Consider the following 20,223-nt stretch of genomic DNA (forward strand, 5'->3'; position numbering starts at 1 on the left):
AGGCACAGCTAAAACTTTTGTCTTCTATGGATGCATTAGGATGTTTTACTCAGCCTACCGCCAGACAATTTTTGATCAGCTGAGGGAATGTCTAGTAGTCAAAGGGTTTTAAATTGTATTATTTAATTAATGCTGGTTTTCAAACCCATCATGATATCACATGCAGTTAATTTTTTTTTTCTCTCTGAGTTTAGCAAACTAAGATCATAATACTGTATAACAATTTGATAATACGCTGTGAAAAATAATGAAGGTTCAAGTTCCAGGAAGTAACTGGCTGACATAATGATGACATCACTTTTTAGCCGTCCTCTTAACTAGGACGTGACATCCCTTCTGGCAGTGCATAAAGTGAAAAATATTAAAAGTGCAAGTTCCAGGAAGTAACTAGCCGACATAATGATGACATCACTTTTTAGCTCCTCTTAGCGAGGATGTGACATCCCTGCTGGCAGTGCATGAAGAAAAAAGAAAGAAACGTGGTGAATATAGTTACTTTTGGTTGCCGTTAATCATATAGACTCCACAAAATTATTTTCAACTTTTTCAGTTCTAATTATATCAGAGAATGTTGCAGGAAAATACTTAATCCTCTCATTCCAATGATGTATATTCTTTTTGATCATTGCTATCACCAACTCTTTATTTCATCATAATCCTCATTTCCCTCATCTGAAAAAAAAAAAAAAAAATTAGACTGAACAAAATGTCCAGGAGCATCCATGGCAGCACAAGCGTTACTGGGGTTGTGCACTTGCAAGGTTTCGTGTGGTTGTCTGCCTGTTTTGCTGTCGGTTTCATTCCCACAATTTGTTTTTTCACAGTCTCGCCATGCTCACTAAATTTATTTTCTTCTTACATGCTGTTATTTGTTAGTGTTTTTTAATTATATAAGTTGGACAAGGAATTTAGCATGATGTGATTAGGTCTGAGAAAACTGTGCAGGTTGGATTATATACATAAGAACTTTATGAAGAGTATGTGGAGGCATTTTAAACATGGTATCACTAAAGAAATTAACTTGAGTACACTGCAAGTATGTAGGTATACATCCGTCAGTACAGTACTGATTATATACTATTTACTGTAGAGATTTTTACTGTTTGGTGTTGTTCCTTGTTCAATAACAAAACTGTAGACACCACTATAATACTTAATCCTCTCATTCCAATGATGTATATTCTTTTTGATCATTGCTATCACCAACTCTTTATTTCATCATAAGCAGACCTGCAGAAGTGAAAGAGTTATTGAAGCCTATATCGGACTCTTCTAGTTCAAATAATGTCTCTTGAGATAAGTAAAATCATCTGATTGTTGCTGTAATAGCACATAAGATATATTATCAGGGTGACAGGGTTAAGTACAGACCAGAATGTACTGGAAGGTTCACAGAATGCCACAGGAAGTTCAAGAGCTACTCTTAATCCTTTCATGTTCAAGACAACTCTAATAAGCTGTTCTGCCTAACACTACACAGTTTTATTGAGCTTATACAGTGTCACCATCAACTTTCATCACTGCATATAGTAGAGGTAAAACTGAAGTCAGATGCCATGGGGCACTTGGCTTCGGTGCTTATCTCATTAACTTAGGCTTTTGAGCTTGTGGTGGATTGTTCATCCACTTTCCTGGGATACAAGGTCACTGCATTATTTAGGTTATCACCTCCCTTTGGTGTTACGCAAGATACTTATTTTACCTAATAACCTACACTGGGTGGGTGGACACCTGAGCTGAGTGGCATCATCATATGTCCACATCAGGACTGAACCCTGGTGCTGTTGGGTGGCAACTTCGCAGCTATCATTGTCATAATATTCAATTCTAGCAAATGCCAGGCATTTTTATTCAGCTGAAAATGAGTCATAGGAGCCTGAGAGAGTCATTAGATAAGATTAATAAATCAGGGCACTTGATGAGCCCAATGTGAAGCAAATGAGGCTAGTGGAGTAGGAATATAGGTGAGAATAATGGCTGTGTGCTGAAAACTTAAGTCACAAAAGGGGAGACAAGCCTTCAGTTTTGGATGGTTATTTATGGAGTATCTGTGACAGTGATCAATCTGCATCCCATATGAAAAAAGTACAGTTAACAACAACATATTGAGGACAGGCATGTTCTGTTTTTATCACATGTTTAAAAAAGTATTGTAAAATCATGGGTCCTGCCTTCCCTCATGCGACTTATGTTTTAAGCATGTGACCTTGATATTAACAGTGCCTCTCTCCTCTTCATGTGTTCCCAATTTCTGCCTGAATATTAACAGCCACAGTGCATCCTTGTGTTGCCTGAGTCCCCATTAAGAAGCAGATGGCTGTATTTCAGAGTTCAATATGTGAGCTGTTTAGTTGCAGTCTTGAATTATTTTGTTTACTCACAGAATGTTTGTCAGTGCCCTCAGAACATTTATTAACCTCATGAATATGTTGACATATTATTTTTTATTATGTTCTTGCTACTCTCACATGTAATTCAACCTGGGAAACATCAGTTTAAATGAATGGGTTATTGAAGGCTAAATCTAACCCTTTTAATTTAAAAAGGCTTTCCTACAATGAAAATTGTATGGAGAAAGCAAGAGTACATTGAAAATATATGTTGTAAGATTGAAGGGGCTAATTAAAGTGCTTACACATCTGCATAGCCAATCCATCAACATTGCTGGTGCCTTGATCTTTGATGATTATCACATCTTCTTATCGCAGCGTCATAAATTGCTGAGATGGAAGAATGATAATATATTCACATTGGGAAATATTGTTTATTGGGAGGATAACAATTTTACCCTGACTAGAGCCATTCTGAAAAGGGTCCAAGTCAGGCTGAAATTGTTGTATCTCCCCACTAAATGTCATTCTCAGTGTAGGTATAATTATGGCATTTTTTGTTTATCCTTGCAAGGTTTTGAAGATGTGATAGAAAATTTTAGGACAGTCATATCCATATACTCTTCTTTTTTACTTTTCCAGTCTCTCTCATCATCATGTATTTTGTCATCAGCATTGATACAGAAATTCCTTAAATAATCTAGTACAATGGTACACATTCTGATTTTTTTGTTTTCAGTGTCGTACAGAGAGTATGGAAAGTTTATTCAGTATGGTATTAGTTCTAGATATCGACCTTTTTATTAGTGCTGAAACTATCTATCTATCTATCTATTGCCAGATGCCATAATCCCATAAGGGGTGGCCATTTGACTTTGAGTTATTTGTTTTACGGGGAGGGGCACTAACCCTCCACCAACCCACTTGTTGACATGTAGGGAGCACATATGGTTTGGTTATATGGTTACCACCCAGCATTGTAAATGGTTTATGTACTGTTTATTGTCTTACAAAAAGCACAGCTATCTTTCATGCCATGCCCCATAAGGCACCAACAGTATTACAATTAATGACACCGTAGTATCCAGAGCACAATTGGCATTAACCTCTTTGATCCATTGATGTATTTGGTATCCTGTCCGTGCTATCTCCAAGCAAGTTTATTAAGCTTAGAGGAGATTTTTGTGCTGGAGGGGGTAGATATAGGCTTCATGATTCCCCTTCACTACCAAAGTTCCATTATAAGTTGAGTAAATTGTCAGGAGATGGAAAGCATAAAACCAAAAATGCATCTTTAGGTTGAAGAGGTTGAGACGTATATATTTTGACAGCAATATAGCAAAACTGAAGCTAACAAAGTGAGTTTTTTACGTAAGTGGTATTTATAAGATTACAACATTAAATAATTAGTCGCACAGTAGTAGGCAAACTATTCAAATCATTGTGAAGTTATGTTTTTTGCTTAAACTTTATAATGCATGAAGAAGTATGAAGTATGAGTTTGCTTCTTCAGTTGCATTTATAGCATTTTAGTCAGTTTATCACACCCTTAACAAATGATAAGTTCTTTTATCATTATCTGCTTTTTTCCTAGCACTTGCACATGGTTCCTGATTTTCATTATTAGATCTGGAAAAGTAATGCATTGTCTGCATCTTGATATCAGTTGACAAAATAATCTGTTCTGCCATGTAATTCCCTTAGGCTTTTTAAATTGCATAAGTAGTTGAAAATCTAGAAATATAAACATTACAAAAAAGTATAAAGCCTTCTGGGAATGCACTAGTCTAGTATTAGTATTACCAGTTAGTTTGTATATAAATTAGTTTGATATATTTAAAGTAAGGCTTGTCCTAAGTATGGGTTGTTGAATATACTCATACTGTATTCTTTGCATGTGTTTTGAGCTTGCAAGTAAAAATAAATCCTCCTTATGTATTGATAGTATTGTAAACACATCCAGCTAAAGTATAAAAGCAGTTATCAGTCATTTAAACATTGAACTAAATACTGTACTCAGAAAAACCCATAAATGATTGGATTAGATCTAGCAATGAAACTTGGCTAATGAAAAGAATTTGTTAACAGAGTATTTCAATTTTCATTTTCCATCCTTGTTTGCATATGGATATTTTGGTGGATGGCTATGTCTGGCTGCCTGTGATGGTGTGTGATTGGTGATGACAATGGCAGACTTCAGGATATTGGGGAAGAAACAGGCCACACTGTCCCACCTCGCCGCCGTAGCAACTCCCTACCCATTCCGAAGATTCATGTCTCGCTCCATTGTGAGACGCATGAGGAGAGGAAACCTAAAGAGGGGCCTGAACAGAGTGACCAGTCATCCTCAGACTACATCACTGGTAAATTATCTCCTTACTGTCCAGGTCTAGAAACTATATGGCTGGGAACTTCGTATCTCCTTATTTAATCCTGAGTTATAGGGGCTGTATCTGTAGTCACTTTTTATCTCCTACTTAATCCAGAGGTAGAGGTTATCATTATATCATTAGCAACATCCTATATCTCTACTTAATCCAGAGCTGAAGAGAATTTGACTGATAACCTACCATCTCCTCACTTAATTCAGAGCTAGAGACTATATCATGGTAAATTCCAATCTCTTTCATTAATCAAGAGTCAAGAAACAAATTTTCCATCTCCTTTCTTAACCTTGTGCTAAGTAGTTTGACTGAAATGATGCCACAAGGGTGAACATTATTCACACCTATGGTTGACTGCAGTACTGTTATATGCAGAGATCATATCATACTGTATTGGATGAATGGAAATGTTTAGGAGAATTTTAAAACTATAAATTGAGTTTATACTGTATTATGTTACTGTATATGTTTGAAAGATGTTGTATAGGCTATAGATGCAGATCAGTTTATTTCCTTACTATTAAGAATGAACTCGTGAGCTGAAGTGATTAAATTATTTTCTTTGACTGAAATGGGATGTCAAAACTGAAAGAATCAGCAGGGAGAAATATTAGTGTTTGATCTGAAGTTATTTACAGTATAGATTAAACTACAGTTTATTATTAGCAATATACTGCTTATCAGTGGATAGATGATCATTTAGGTGAAATTTAAGGGTGTGCTTTTGCTACAGTACTGTATCATGTATGACCAGCAAAATGTATGCCTGATGGTCTAGTGAGTCAAGGCTCTCCAACCTGATGTGATGTGGACAGTATCAGTTTACAGTGGTTGGGGTTTATTACTTGTATAATGCTACCTGGGGACAAGCAGCTGGTCACTCATCTAAAATGTCTGGACTGATAAGCCTAGCCCCAAACCCCTACATTCCTGATGATGCAGTAAAAATTAAATGGTGGATGGATGGATCTAGTATGAAATGTGTGCTAAAATGCATAGGTAAGAGAGCTGTATATATTAAATGAAAGAGATAAAGAGCTCATTTGATGCTTGCAATAACAAGGCTGTGTGAATAGATAGTGTTCGTTTACTTGGAAGTAGCTAAGCATTAATTTCACTCTGTCTCAAGACTCTGAAACTTCCTCACGGAGTGGTCGTAACTCAAGTGACCTGAGCCTGAGCATCTACCTCTCCGCATGCCACCAACACCTTCTGCCCGACAGCACACTGGAGAAGCAGCTCATGTCAAACTCCAATAAAAAGTTCAAGCTGTTCTCCAGCAAGGGCAGTGTGTTCTCAATCCGTGACTTCTTTGGAAAAGAGAGAGAACCTGAGGCAGCCAGGCCTAAGGAACCGAAGCCTGGTCCATATTTGATTTTGGTTTTGTACAGTTTCAAATTGTGTTGTTTTGCACCACACTAGTATTGTTGGTGTTGTAATGCACCAGTTTTTCCAGGCACAGTAGGTGTGGAAGTTCTGTGTGGATGCTCACATTATTAGCACTCTTTTAGAGAATAAGAATTTCAGTTTTAAAAATTATTATTTAGTCATGATACAGTGGTATCAGAGTATAAAGAAGGTGACATAGAGTATTTTGTTGAACCATCACAGCAATAGTTATAGTACAGGCATTTAACCCCAAAAGACCATAATTCTCCTACCCTGTCTGGCCCCAGCACCGCATTTAGGGTCCGATTTATCACCAAGGTATAATTTGGTTTTATAGATTTTAAGAGCTTGATATTACAAACCAGGAAATTTATATTTAACTCTCATAATTATGTCTAATAGTTAACGCACTATCAACCGTCAAAGAACGTCAAAGATAAAAATTGTTACTTCTCACGTATAGAGAAAGGAAAAAAAAGAATTGCACCAAAGTAAATTTTGGCCTCATAGATTTGAAGAGCTTGATTTTACACATCAGAAAATGTATATTTCAGTCTCATATGTCTAATGGTTACCTCACTGTTGACCGTCAAAAATAAAAAAAGCCACCCCTCGTTATGAGAGAGAATCGGATGATATAACGGGGAATAGGGAGGTGGAGGGAGTATTGGGGGGCATCAGGAAGGGGGGGAAAGGGAGGGAATATGCCTGCCACACACAGCCAATATGGTTTAGAGGGGGTATGGGGATGATTTGGATGGGAGGAGACATTGAGGACAGGGCCCAGTGGAGCAGAGGGTGATGGAGAAGTGGCAGGGGGGAGAACCCTCCCCCACAGCTTCTAGGGGGACCAGTCAGGCCAGACACCACGAGATATTGTACTTTAGCTAGACTCCATAAACGTCATCAAAGAGGCGGGGATACCTCGCGCCAGTTTTTGGTAGCTTGTGTACGATCAGTGATGCTAGGACTCTACGTACCAAGGCCCGAACTTATCAGTAGATGTTCGTAGGACTTTAGGAATTAACATTCTTTTTAATTATTTTGTTCCAAACGAGAATGTTCAGTACTCTGGGATCAACATTTACCCACAAAATATCCAATTCAGCATTTTCATATCAATAGCTAGGGTGCTGTACATTTTGTTACTTATAGTGTTAACATAACAAGATCTCTGGCTTTCAGAAATGTATTGTGCAGGTTAAATGCGATATGACTCTGTCAAAACAGGTTATAAATGTAACTCCATTGAAACGGCTTTAAATCGTACAGCAGGGGAAAGATATGTTTAGTTTTAATTGTCGTGGAGTGAGTGTGATGGGTCATGGTTACAGTTTGTACTGTGTATTTTCTGTAATTTGATGAGCACTTGGATTCACGAGTATGTCTGCTTACCACAGTGAGCCTAGTTTAATATTTCACAACTGTTGATAATATTTCCTTCCTTGACATACAGTGCTCGACAAAAGTATTGCACGCCTATGTCAGGGCGCGCAATACTTTTGGCAAAAAAAGAATCACCCTTTTTTGGGAGAAAAAATTGAGCCAGAAGCTTTGGCTGCTAACATGATGTCACAGCAGCCTGAGGCTTTACTGCGCGTTGGTTGGCTGGCACCTCAGTTGCCTGTGGGCTGCGTGAGAGAGAGGAACCCGGCCGCTCCTCCCTCTCTTGTTGCGCCATTTTTTACGTAGTGACCCGCAGTGCTTTGGCTTTCGCTACTTTATTATGGCCCCTACCCGTGAATTGTCAAGTGAAATAATATCACAGATCATTGCTCTAAAGGAGGCAGGCCACCTCATGTAGGAAATTAGTGATTTGGTTGGTGTGGCCCGGTCAACAGTGTGGAGGTGGTGTGGCCGTTACCGAATGGAAAATAGTGGTGACGTTCCTACAAAGAAACCACGATCTGGTAGGCCCAGGAAAACTTCCCCGAGGTTTGTTGATGTGATAAAACGTGCATTGGAATCTAATCCTCGTGTGAGTGCAAGGAAAATTAAGGAGAGCAACCTGGAAGTGTTTGGCGAGGTTTCAGTAAAAAAAAAATAATAATAATAATTTGGTTTTATGCCAGGTATCTCCTAAGGGCTAAGGCATTGCCCCTGGGTAGAGGACTTTTGGACTGGAGCGTGTAGCATTTTATTACCGGATGCCCTTCCTGATGTCTACCGATGACCATTGGGTGGATTCGATCCTCCGACCCTTCGGTCAGAGCGGAGCGCTCTAACCCACTGAGCCACGGCTGTTTCAGTGTGCACGGTTTCTCGAAGAGTCTATGAACTTGGTTACACAAGTCACAGGCCTGTGAGAAAGCCTCTTCTTACACGTAACCAGCGACATCGTAGGCTTGCCTTTGCTAAGAAGTACCTTACCTGGGGTGAGGACCAATGGTTGTCAGTGTTGTGGTCTGATGAGGTAACGTTTACCGTTACCTGTAATCGAGGAGTGTGTGTGTAACGGCGCAGAGGTAGTGACCTGCATGACCCCCGTTAAGTGGAGAGTACAGTTAAACACCCTGATTCACTAACGGTATGGGGTTGTTTCTCTGGGAAGGGTTTGGGGAAACTTGTTGTGCTTCCCAAGAACTGCAGAGTTAATTAGGACATTTACCTGGAGCTGCTTTGTGATCATTTACCTGAGTCCTTCAAGCTCACAGGTGCATGAGTGTTTCAGCAGGACGGTGCACCTGCTCATAAAGCCAAATCTGTCACCAACTGGCTTTGTTACTGTGAGGACTCCTTCATGAAAGACTGGCCAGGCAATAGCCCAGACCTCAACCTGATAGAAAACCCCTGGTACCTCGTAAAGAAGAATCTCCAAGGGAAGGATGTGAGCTCTCTGCCTAAGCTGGAAGCAGCCATTCGTGAGTCCTGGGCAAGTATATCACCCCAGCACCTAAGGAACCTTGCCCTTTCACTTCCACGATGTCTCAGGTCCATGAAGAAGTGCAAAGGATACCCTACCAAGCATTAAAGGTAATTATAATGCATTATTTACATGTTTTTCCATAGTTGAAAGGTTTGTTTCGTAGGAGGGACGCAGGGCTCGCAATACTTTTGTCGAGCACTGTATTTGCGTCACATGCACTATGTTGCTTGTGTGTTGTTTTTGGTGTACTTATATCATATTGTGACAGATATACTGTATAACGAATTTACTGGGAAAACTTAGTAATCACTAAAATTTATGACACAGCTTATACTCTATTCACTTTAACTTGGCTAGCAGTTGCTGTCTTCAACATGAATAATCAGTTGTAACAGGAAATTAACACTAGAATATAATACTAGTCTTGAAAATATTCTGTGTTAAGGATATAGAGCCATTGAGATACCAGAAATAAGCCACAAAAGGACAAGAATCATGGTCAGATTAAGGTGGAAAGAGTATAGTGAGTTAATGTTTTGCCATGGAGCAATGTGAAATAAGCCAGAAAGGGACAAATATCATGGGCAGGTTAAGGTGAAAAGCATACGGTGACTGAGTAAAGTTATTGTTTTCGTCAGATTCTCCATTCCTGTCTGAGCACCCCTGCCAGCGTGGAGGTGTTGCCCCCACCGGAGGCAGCACCAGGAAGAAGAAGAAACTTAATGAACTAAGGGCTTTTGTGGAGACCAAACTCAGATCCTGCTCAGAGAAAGCCCTGGAGAAGATTGGCCATGAGGAGTCGAGGAGGTCATCTATCTCGGAAGATCAGGTCAGTATTTTCATCATGTCCATTACGTTTTGTCTCTTTTCCTACACAAAGTCTTTTCCTACACAAAGTCACCTCTTACTAAGCCATAAAATACTTGCAGTTCAGTCTCATCAATTCTGTGGAGATTCTTGTCATTTTACGGGGTTTTTCTTGTTGCTCAGTGACAAGAGAAGGAAAATCGCCATCAAGTTAAAGTGGACAAACTGTAATTCATACCTTCCTTCTGTTTCACCTTTTGTAAGTTGATGGTGGTTGTGAGCAGCATAACACTTTCCTTTGTTTTTGTCCTTGTGTCGGATGGTGGTACTGTTGATTGATTTCCTGATCCTTCCATCCTTTTATTTGTAGGTTAATGATGGTTCAGGTGATGGAGACTGATAAATTTCTTAACACATATCTTCCTTCCTTTCTTCCCTTTTTTAGCATGGTGGTGATCATAGTGGTGTTGGTGGTGGAGATGCTGGTTAGTTTCATGATACGTTGCTTCATTTCAGCCCTAAATAGGGTAGTGGTGGTGTCATGGTGTTGGTGGTTGTGGCAGTGGTAAAGGTACTGGTGAATTTCATAACACCTTCCTTCATTTTATTTATTTATTTATTTATTTATTTTTTCCATAGGGTGGTGGTGTTCATGGTGGTGCTGGTGGTGCAGGTACTGTTGAGTTTGGTGGCAGCTCGTGGGGCATTGATGGTGAGAAGTCCCGCCCTCTGTCAGCCCTGGAGAAGTATGTTGAAGATCGCCACCATCCCTGCCCTCCGTCACCCAGGTTTCCCCCAGCTGGCCTCGTCAAAGGGAAGAGTATGCCATCACTAAGGTAAGGCACAGGGGGAGTCATATTCTCGTCAGTTTACAAGGCACTCTTACACCTCTTCCTCTGCCAGTTTACTTCTGTATATGTCATGTTAATATTCTCCTGTATGTATAATATTTTGTTTTTATTATATCGATATGGACTGCATAAATAACACAGAAGGGAATGTAATTGTGCCTTATGCAGGAATAAGCAGGTAAGGAAAAGGTATTAGGGAGCCTCATCTTACTACTTTGACTCCCTTGAATGTTATCAGCACGGTGCTGGAGAGGGACTCCTTCACGTGGTGACATCAGTAAAACAGGGCACCTCTGCTACTAGTTATATAAACATTCATCAACTGCCTCACCATCCCCCAAAAAGAGGATTGTGTATTGTAGTCTACCCAGTTCATGTTCAGATAAGCCTGGGGCCAGGACATCAATAACAACAATGTTGGCATAGGTCCTGCACAAGGGGATATTGATGTGCCACGTGCAGATGTAAATCAGTAGGGATGGGATGGTAGGGAGCCTCCTAAATAGATGAGGATATGACTGGGGGTCTTTCAATGTTTCGTTTTTCATTTCGTTTTTGAAGGCTCCAACATGCTTGCATCCATCAGCCTTGGACACCTAATGGCAGCTCTCCCTGCTGTTGGATCTCTGGCAGCTTCCCTATGTAGTCCCTTATCCCTGAGGTCACACTCAGCAACCTCATTCCAGGTCTTTTTTGGTCTACCTCTTACTACCTTACCCCCAACATTAACACTCTTTCTGCACCTAGTTATCATCCCCCATCCTCTCCACATGCCCAAACCATATCAATTTACCTCTCCTTATCACAACACCAATACACTCCAACCCCATCCTACCTCTCAACCCTTTTATCGTAAACAGAGCACCCCCAGGCCTCGCACTCAGGGATGCACAGCACATCCACCTGATCACTGCCATTTCTGTACATTTGAACCTGTGAATATCCTCTTCCTTTACTGCCCAGGTACCACTACCATACAACATTAAACTCCCAACAAATGTCACATACAAAGATCCATTAGCACTGAGGGAGAGCCCTCTCAAAGTCAGGAGAGGCAACAGCTCCCTGAACTTCTTCCAGCCACTCCTCACTGTATCCACAGAGATTGCTCCTGCCCCACCTCCAACACATAACACGTCTCCCAGATAACAAAACCTTCCACACACTCAAGAGACTCACCAGCAAGTTCAATCCTTTCATGCCTAGCAATCTCCACGTGCTCTTCCCGACACACCGCACACATGACAGCATTATCTCGCAGTCTACCACTCATACCACTACATCTCCTATGCACCTACTTATCACAAACACTTCCTAAGATGAAATTTCTTCCCAAGCCCTTGTGGCAAATCACACATGGCCACTCCCCCTCTTCTTTGACAGTACGGCCCCCAGCCATAGGTACCATCACTTTTGTTTAATCTGCATTTACTCATAAGCCCTTGTGCCCAGTACCATCTCTCCTTTTCCCAAATATTTCCTCCACCTCCCTTTCATTCTCTGCAATCAGCACTAAATCATCAGCATACAACATCTCCAATGGGAGTCCATTTCTGAAGTCACATAAGAGGGCTTCAAGTACCATAATAAACAAGGGGCTCAAGACTGACCCCTGCTGCACACCAACAGTCATGGAAAACTCTTCACTCAAAGAAAGAAGTTGAAGACTGAAGAAGAAGCCAGGTAGAATTAGCAAGGCTTGTGACAATGGCGTATCAGGGATTTAGCCCTTCTCAGGTACTGAAGAGGAATGTCTTCACATGGAATTACCAGTATATCCATTGGCTTCACTCTCCAGCTTTGCAAATGTCCACCTTCCACCCAGTCCCCTAAAAGTAGGGTGGTGGACTGTAGGAGAAGGGTTGCTTCGGCCTACAGTCCACCAGGTTCATATCCAGATGAGCCTGGGGTCACAACAACCCCTTCATTCCAGGCACATATTTTTCATCTTATTCTTGCTACTCTTAGATGCCATTTTTTTTCAGCTTATGAGAGATTTTTCAAGCTTGAGGGATGAGATGTAGAATTAGTCAGTCTTTTCATAGCAGATGTAACCTTAATTAATCACCTCACAAATACAGTTAAATGAAATCCAAGAACAAAGTTGTCTGGTGATGGTGTGACTAAAATGAAAAATGCCAGAGGTGAAGGGAAGCGTAAAAGCTTGCATTGGGGAGAGTTTTCATCTTAGTTGTATTAGATACAAGAAAATAGAGATACCTAGTCAGGTATAAGATGTGACTTATAGGTTCATCATTTTCCAGACTCATAATCTTGGAAATAATTATGTCGGGAAAATAAAAGTTCCCCATAAACTTCATACTGTAGTGAATAAATAACTAGAATTGGTGTAAAGACTAATTCATTTTTCCACAAAAATTTGTAAGGTTAAATCTCATTATTAATTAAATGTCATAAGAGATCATCCTTACCATTTTGAGTCCGAGTTTCTTGTCCCTGACTGGATGTTAAGTTTCACTGTGATGATGTTTTCTTTATTGTAGCTACTATTGGACAATTCTAGGTACCTCAGAAGAGATTTTTTGCATTGTATGAGTTATATATAGCCTTAATTGTTTATTAGGCTATGAGAGGGATTTCTTAAGCTGAATTAAACAAACATAGGATAGCAAGAATATAATGAATATATCCCAGGACTGAAGGGGTTAAAATGGTACTGTAATTTTAGTCTAATAATTCCATGCAGTTCTTCAGAAAGCTTAGAAATTAAGGCGTTAGAACAATGTCAGGATTTAGAGGAAGTAAGAAAATGACATTAACTTCTTCAGCCTGATGATTTAGTGTTTGTTTTGTTGTTGCTACCTTCAGACATTTTTGTTCAGCTTAGAGGAGATTTCTTGTAGTGAAGGGGATAATGAAAGCTATATCTAACCCCACCAGTTATAACAGTCTCCCCTTAGCTGAATAAAATCATTAGAAGGCAATAATAAAATACAAACCTCTTCATCGGGTTGTAGGGGTTTATCCAGGCAACTTGTAAGGTAAACGAGAATGCATGATATTTTTAATGTGATGTATATGCACACATTTATGCTTTATTCATACTCTAAACGTACACCAGGTATACTGTTAAATAACTGACCATTCAAATACATTTGTACATTTTTGAAGTTTGCACAGTTTTTTACTATTTCTAGCTCTACTCCGTCTCCCACATTCTTCAGAATATCTTGATGACATTTTCTCAGCTCCCTTTTGTGATATTGTCTGTGATAGTTTCTGATATGAGTGATGTTGGTAATGGTTTCTCCTGTGTATTGAAGATGATAGCCTTCTCCTAGTTCTCCACATACCTCCTTGACTCCCTTCCCAGTGCACCAATATTACTGTAGTCAATTTGTTTTCACCTGGCACAACTGGACCACTGGTACTGTACAGCTTTAATACTGAGTCAGGATTGCATAAAATTTGATGAGCCTGTTTAACAAAGTAGGAATGAATCTCTTTGGTTACTGGTCAAACTGACTCCACATCATGTACTCTTGGTCATTAGCTGAGCAGAAAAGGGGGTTAGGGATTTTTGTCATGTTAAAACAGACAGGCTACAGTGTGTTTGTCCCTTCAGCACTCTGTCCACAACCTCCCTCACCTTCTTTCCTGTCAGCGTGTCTGTGTGCATGTGGTCACACACCAGTGGTGGGTCCAGGATTTGGTAAAAAGCAAGGTTCAAAACTTTTAACCTCTGTTGCCCATTGGCAACAATGATACACTTAAAATTCATAGTAATTTAAAAAAATACCATATACAGTATACAGGTACATTCATTATTACAGTATTTTAACAGCTATAAACTACAAAACTTCATCCATAGAGTGAAATTCAAATGTAAAAGAATTGTCAGATTTAAAAGAATTTTCTGTACACTTGTTGCAATAAAAATAGTCGAAGATGAAAAATGGGGGAGCAGATTAGACCCTCCCCCAATGGATCCACCACGACACACTCAAGTTCTCCCTCATGTACACATACCTTCAGTAATATGTGTGGGATTTAGTATATTGTACTGTGATTGTCCCAGATGATGAAGTTATTTGAAAGAGAATAGTGTTGCGATACTTAAGGATTGAGGTAAACACTTCTCATTCCTGACCAAAAGTGTTGATTGGTTTTACTGTGATGCTTACGAAGATGATCAATATGTCAGCTGTATTCTGTCCATGCCTATCTATTTGTTATATCATCCAATCCTTTATTGCCCCATTAGGAGCATAGGGACCCAATGGTATGCCATGTGAGGAGTAAACCCTAACCATCTCTTAGATATAAACCCTTATGGTCTGCATCTGGTTAAAGTGCCATGAGCCACTACAGTAGACATTTAGGGATTCGTTTTGTTATTTAGCTGCCACTTATTGTAGTAAATAGTTTCCTGAGCTACAAGTAACTGTTTGGCCTATCACTGAGTATTCCTCGTAAAACCTGTTGATTGGAGGACCTAGCAGCATTGTTTAATACGTAGGGGTAAAGAAGAGAAGATACTGTATGTTAGATTCAGTTATACATTATCAATAGCTAGTAGGTACATATTATGAAGATAGGACTGTGGAGGTAGGATGGCAGTATCTCCATGTATCCCCTTTTTATTTTCCATACATCAAGAAATCATGTAATTGATACCACAAGAGCCATTCTTTTTACAGCTATTGTAATGTGTTACCAAAATCTTAAGTCTGACCCCAACTTCCAAACACAGACTCAAGAAAAACATTTTTACTCCCTGTACATTAGAGACATGTTGTATAAATACATGGAGCGACATGACGGATGTAATAAGATGGTATAATCCATTGCCAGTCACCTGGTTTGGGGTTCCTACATGAATATGTATTTCTCTCATGTAACTTCACCAGTATCTTCCACATTATTGTGCCTTATATTCAGTAGCTCATAGCCCAGTTCTTCTCCTCTGTTCTACTTGAAGATTTAATGTTCATGGCAAAAATATTGGTATATTTTTATCTTTTCCCCTAGAGTTGTGGACATTTTAATTTTTGTCCCCTCCGTAAAAGAGACAGCTCACCTGTTTGGGGTTATTCACACACACATGTTGTGTTCTTCTCTTTAGTATGTATGTTGTTCATCTTACTTGCTCTCATACTCTGATTCTTCAGCTTATCTGTGGCTCTTTGTTGCAGTGTTGTACCACTCACTGTTAAAGGTTTTACAAACATCACTGCTTCTGAACATTTTGAAAACAGTACCTCGTTCCCCCTTGTAAGGTGGGTATGCAAGATATACACTCACCCTTTTTCTGTACAGCTTTATAATGCAGTAGTTGATTAATTTTTCTCACTTACACAACTGATCATTTGTTCCCTGTGATATCCACACCTTACAAGTAGTGTGTCCAGGTATTTCAGAATCAACAGAACTTGAATTTGGCTCAGTTTAGATGGTTCTTTGAGGAACGATTTTCATTAGGTATATCGTTACTGGTTGTGTCTCCTAAGAGAGAAAAAAAAAGGGGGGAGGGGAGGAAAAAGAACAAAAAAGAATACTTTAGAATGTTTCTGCTGAAAGGAAAATTTTTATTAGAAAAATGTCAGAACTGAATGTTTAACATACGTGGTATCACAGAAAAGGGATGATTACATACACCTGAAAATGTCTTCTCTGCTTCTAGCCAACTTCTGTGGTGGTGTGGCAAAGGATTGGCCTATTTGCTAAGGGCTTTTGCCATGTTTATGCAACAGGCTTGGTCATGAATGTTAAGTGTCGAGCAACCATGTTCCCTCCATCCTAGTGAAAACTCTTCTTTCTGAGGCCAGCATTTTAGGTGGCATAGGAGGCTTCAGAGTACCTTTTCCTTGCTGATTTATTTTGCCTATTACACCTTAACATTCCCTTGTATGCTGTTTATATCATTTTAATATCAGCATAGCTTGCATCAGTAACATATAAGAGGATACTGAGGTGTAATATGCAGAGTTAATGCTAAGGAAGAATTGCCACAAGGTCTCCAGTGCCCATTAGAATGCGACCCTAAGTGTTTTTTCTCTCAATGTTCTCTCCCTGTTCTCTCCCTGACTGGACATGCAGCAGCCTCATAGATGAGCTGCCGTGCCTGGGGTAAGTTGCCGCACCAGCTCCTTCTGGCCACAATCTTGCCTAGACATTTCACACACATAGAGCAGTGTTCTTGTAAACTTGGAAGGCTTCCTTGCACCTTTTCCTTAGTGATTTATTTTTGCTTTATACATCTTCTTATTCTTTAATATGTTATTTACATCTTTTCAGTATTAACCTAGGTTGGATAAATAGCATACAAAAATGTATTAGCTCTGTATAGGCAAAAATAAACAGTAAACAAAGGTTGCTGAGAGAGCCTCCAAAGTTAACAAGAATGTTGGATATAGGCATTTTCCATGTTTTATAGACAGGTAATCCTCATTATAATGTGTTCCTAAATACTGCAACTACTGTACAATTGATGCTGTAAAATGGAAGGAGCTGTTAAGCCATCCGTATGGTAAACTGACTAGTAAAGCAGCTGTATAGGCAGTAGTGGAGGTGCTGGAGAGGGATGCCTTCACACAGTGGCACTGATATAACTGGGCAACTCTGCTTCTTAGTGAACTGAATGTGTCTCAACTCCCTCTCAAGAAAGGGGAGTACAGGAAGAGGGCAGAGTCAGCTTGCAGTCCACCATGCTCACATTTAGATGAATCTGTGATTTAAAAAAAACTGCAGGTACAATTAAAATTTTATTAAATGTTTACTGAAATTTATTGGGACTTGGTAAAAACTAAAATTTAAAGAAAGCAACTTATAATGAGGACTTACTGTATTTTGCTAATATTTGCACTGAGAATAATTTTTTTCTCAGTCAAATCACCCCATATTTTGTCAAAAATAAAAACTATATTCTATTTTGCAAATTTAATTGCAAATCACCCATTTATTTTTATCATTATGATTAATCATACTAGGCCTGATTTGATTTGCCAAAATCTGTCAGATTATGGTACATTGACAGTCCGTTATTTTGGTACAGAAACTGCCCCATAATTTTAGGGAAAATTAGGCTGTCAAAAAAAATGTAATGTCATGACATTATCTTTGGTCCTTGGAGGCAACTTCTGTGCTAAGTAATGTTTACACAAATTGCCATTTATCAGCCTTGATTTGCTTTCTTATGTGCATAACTCTTTTCACTTCCTTTCTTATACAGTATAATAGAAATAAATACCATGATGCTTCTCATTCTAGCATGATAACTGCACTGTAGTGTAGTACCGTATTATTAAGCAGTTTTGTTGCCAGTTTGTTGTGTCTTTCTCTAACTGATGCATGTATATGATATTCACAAAATCTGGTATCTATATAATATTGTAATGGTAGGAACATTGATTTATTATTTTTAATACATGTATAAAAAAAGGAGTTTAGATTACATGTATGACTTACATGTACTCATGTTTTAAATATACACTACCATATTTATCCTCATCCAGGTAAGGCTTGCACAGTGTCATAAACAATGATAATTAATTAGTATAACAGTTATTTGTGTAGTGAGGTATACAGTTCTGTTATCTTCTGTGCTAATTGACAGTTAAAATTTCCTATACATGTACCAGTGAAACAGGATATACAGCATTCAGTAGCAGCATTATGTACAGTACAGTGCAATATGTCTGTATACTTTAACAATAGAACATTGAATTTTCTGTGATAGTCCCATCTGACACTGTCAGAGAAATAACAGGGTCTTGTGCAGCCAAAAAAACCATTTCCCTCCATTAGGAGGCAGTAAAGAAAGAGTGACTCTCACTCCCCTTGACTCCCACACACCAGCCTGGTGGTGGTGAATACCATCTGTTCCACCCATGGAGTTGAGGAGTGAGTTACCGAGCTTCATTGTGCTTGTGACATTCAAATGATGTTTACGTAACTGAAGTTTCACACCACAGCAAGGGACACTAACTTGTGTACACCTGTGTGTCCTGGTGGCATCGTGCTAAAATCATTTTTATGTCTGTGTATCTGTTTATGGCCTTGTAAATTGGTGTCAGAGATGAGAAGAGCATGTTATATAACCCTGTGGGTGGAAAACTATTGATTGTGTCCATAGCCTCCTAATGAAAGGGAAAGTTGAGGTTGTTGCTATGAATGAACTTCCATTGCTCTGCCAGTGACCAACACCAGCATTTTGTGAAGGTTGGGAAGACTTGTCTTAGGTCTTGAAATGCTGACTGTGCTAATGTTGTATAATCAGAGAACTTTTCCCAAGGTTTCTGATGAAGTGTCTACACTGTAAACCCACCCAATATATGTTTGGTTACAACCATTGGTGACAACCATGGTTGAGGACCACTGTAATGGTACAGTATCTGTAAGTTACATTGGCTAAGAATACACCAAGACTGTACGGACACATTTACAGAATGCACATAGATATGGTGTCAAAAAAGTCATTGAAAGCAAGATTAAAGAAATGTTGAAAATACTCAAACTAATGTTCAATAAGTCTTTGCAGAAGGATGTACTAATATTGTTACTGGATGTAGATACAGTATATTGGTGAGGGATGAGGTGATGATGTGATGAGATGTAATAGTGGTGTAGAATGTACATGGTGATAACAGTATAAATAATATTTAGTAAATCTTTAAAAAAGGATGTTCTAATATTGTTGCAGTGTTGATGCTTATGAACTATTGTTATTTTTGGGTGTGGTGTAGGTACGTTGGTGAGGGCCGAGGTGATCGCCGTGCCTTCCCCCACATGGTGGGCACAACACACCCCATTATCACTGTCACACAACATACTCCCTCACCCAGTGAACATGGATGGCGAGACCAGGTAAGATATGTTCCCAGTGCTAATATTTCTGTATTTTCCTAGTGATGGCAAGGCAGTAAATCAAGAGTGAGAGTTGTTGAAACAGGTTACCTCAGTTGCACCTGTAGAGTACACATGTAATGAGGAGGAGTAGGCGAGCAAACGAAAGGATTTATTAAGAATATGGTGTAAAGATTGGGAACAGAAAAATAAATAACATTTTTGCCTTACTAGAAAAAAAGTTTTTGTAAGACTAAAATATAATTTTCAGTCATTAGTAAATTTGGAGGCTTCATTCTGGAAGAGACATCAAGCCTTTTATGATGCCACACAGGCATTACAAATGGTAATGGGAGGATTTTTGTCTGCTCAGTTAAATGAATGCTTGATTATGCACCTTTGGTGCATGTATGCACCAGTTTCACTTATGGATGCTGATCTCATCACTGCGACTTGTGTGCATAGCCTTGCATGGTGCAACAAGGAGAAGAAGTGGGACATAACTCATTCAGACAGAGTTTAATGAATTGGTTCCCTCTAGATTCAGTTAGTATGAGTGGAAAATGGTTTTTTGGCCTTGCAAAAACATGTTTTTCACTCTAACATGCCCTTATATGGATGCACCATTCAGAAAGTCCCCAAGATAGATGGAGGGAATGTGAGAATAAGGAGGCCTCAAATGTCATATTGGTATACCTAGACAGAGATTAAGGTTATTCAGTGTCTTTAGCAGGCAGCCAGAAGTAGAAAGGACATTGATATATTCTCTTAGCCTCTGCTTAGCGCAGTTC

General features: G+C 39.3%; 1 protein-coding gene across 1 annotated transcript in view; it reads left to right on the plus strand.

The window, feature by feature from the left end:
• The window catches only part of unc80 (unc80, NALCN channel complex subunit), a 152,477-nt gene that overhangs the window by 48,213 nt on the left and 84,041 nt on the right, over window positions 1-20,223 (plus strand). Inside the window, exons 15-20 of the mRNA XM_080279925.1 lie at window positions 4,524-4,693; window positions 5,844-6,104; window positions 9,608-9,798; window positions 10,416-10,612; window positions 16,688-16,717; window positions 19,333-19,453. Coding sequence (XP_080136051.1) covers window positions 4,524-4,693; window positions 5,844-6,104; window positions 9,608-9,798; window positions 10,416-10,612; window positions 16,688-16,717; window positions 19,333-19,453 — 970 coding nt within the window. The remainder of the gene's footprint in view (window positions 1-4,523; window positions 4,694-5,843; window positions 6,105-9,607; window positions 9,799-10,415; window positions 10,613-16,687; window positions 16,718-19,332; window positions 19,454-20,223) is intronic.

The sequence above is a fragment of the Coenobita brevimanus genome, chromosome 81, assembly GCF_032717465.1.
Source record: "Coenobita brevimanus isolate Jiangsu-jjx chromosome 81, ASM3271746v2, whole genome shotgun sequence".
In the NCBI taxonomy this organism is placed as follows: domain Eukaryota; kingdom Metazoa; phylum Arthropoda; class Malacostraca; order Decapoda; family Coenobitidae; genus Coenobita; species Coenobita brevimanus.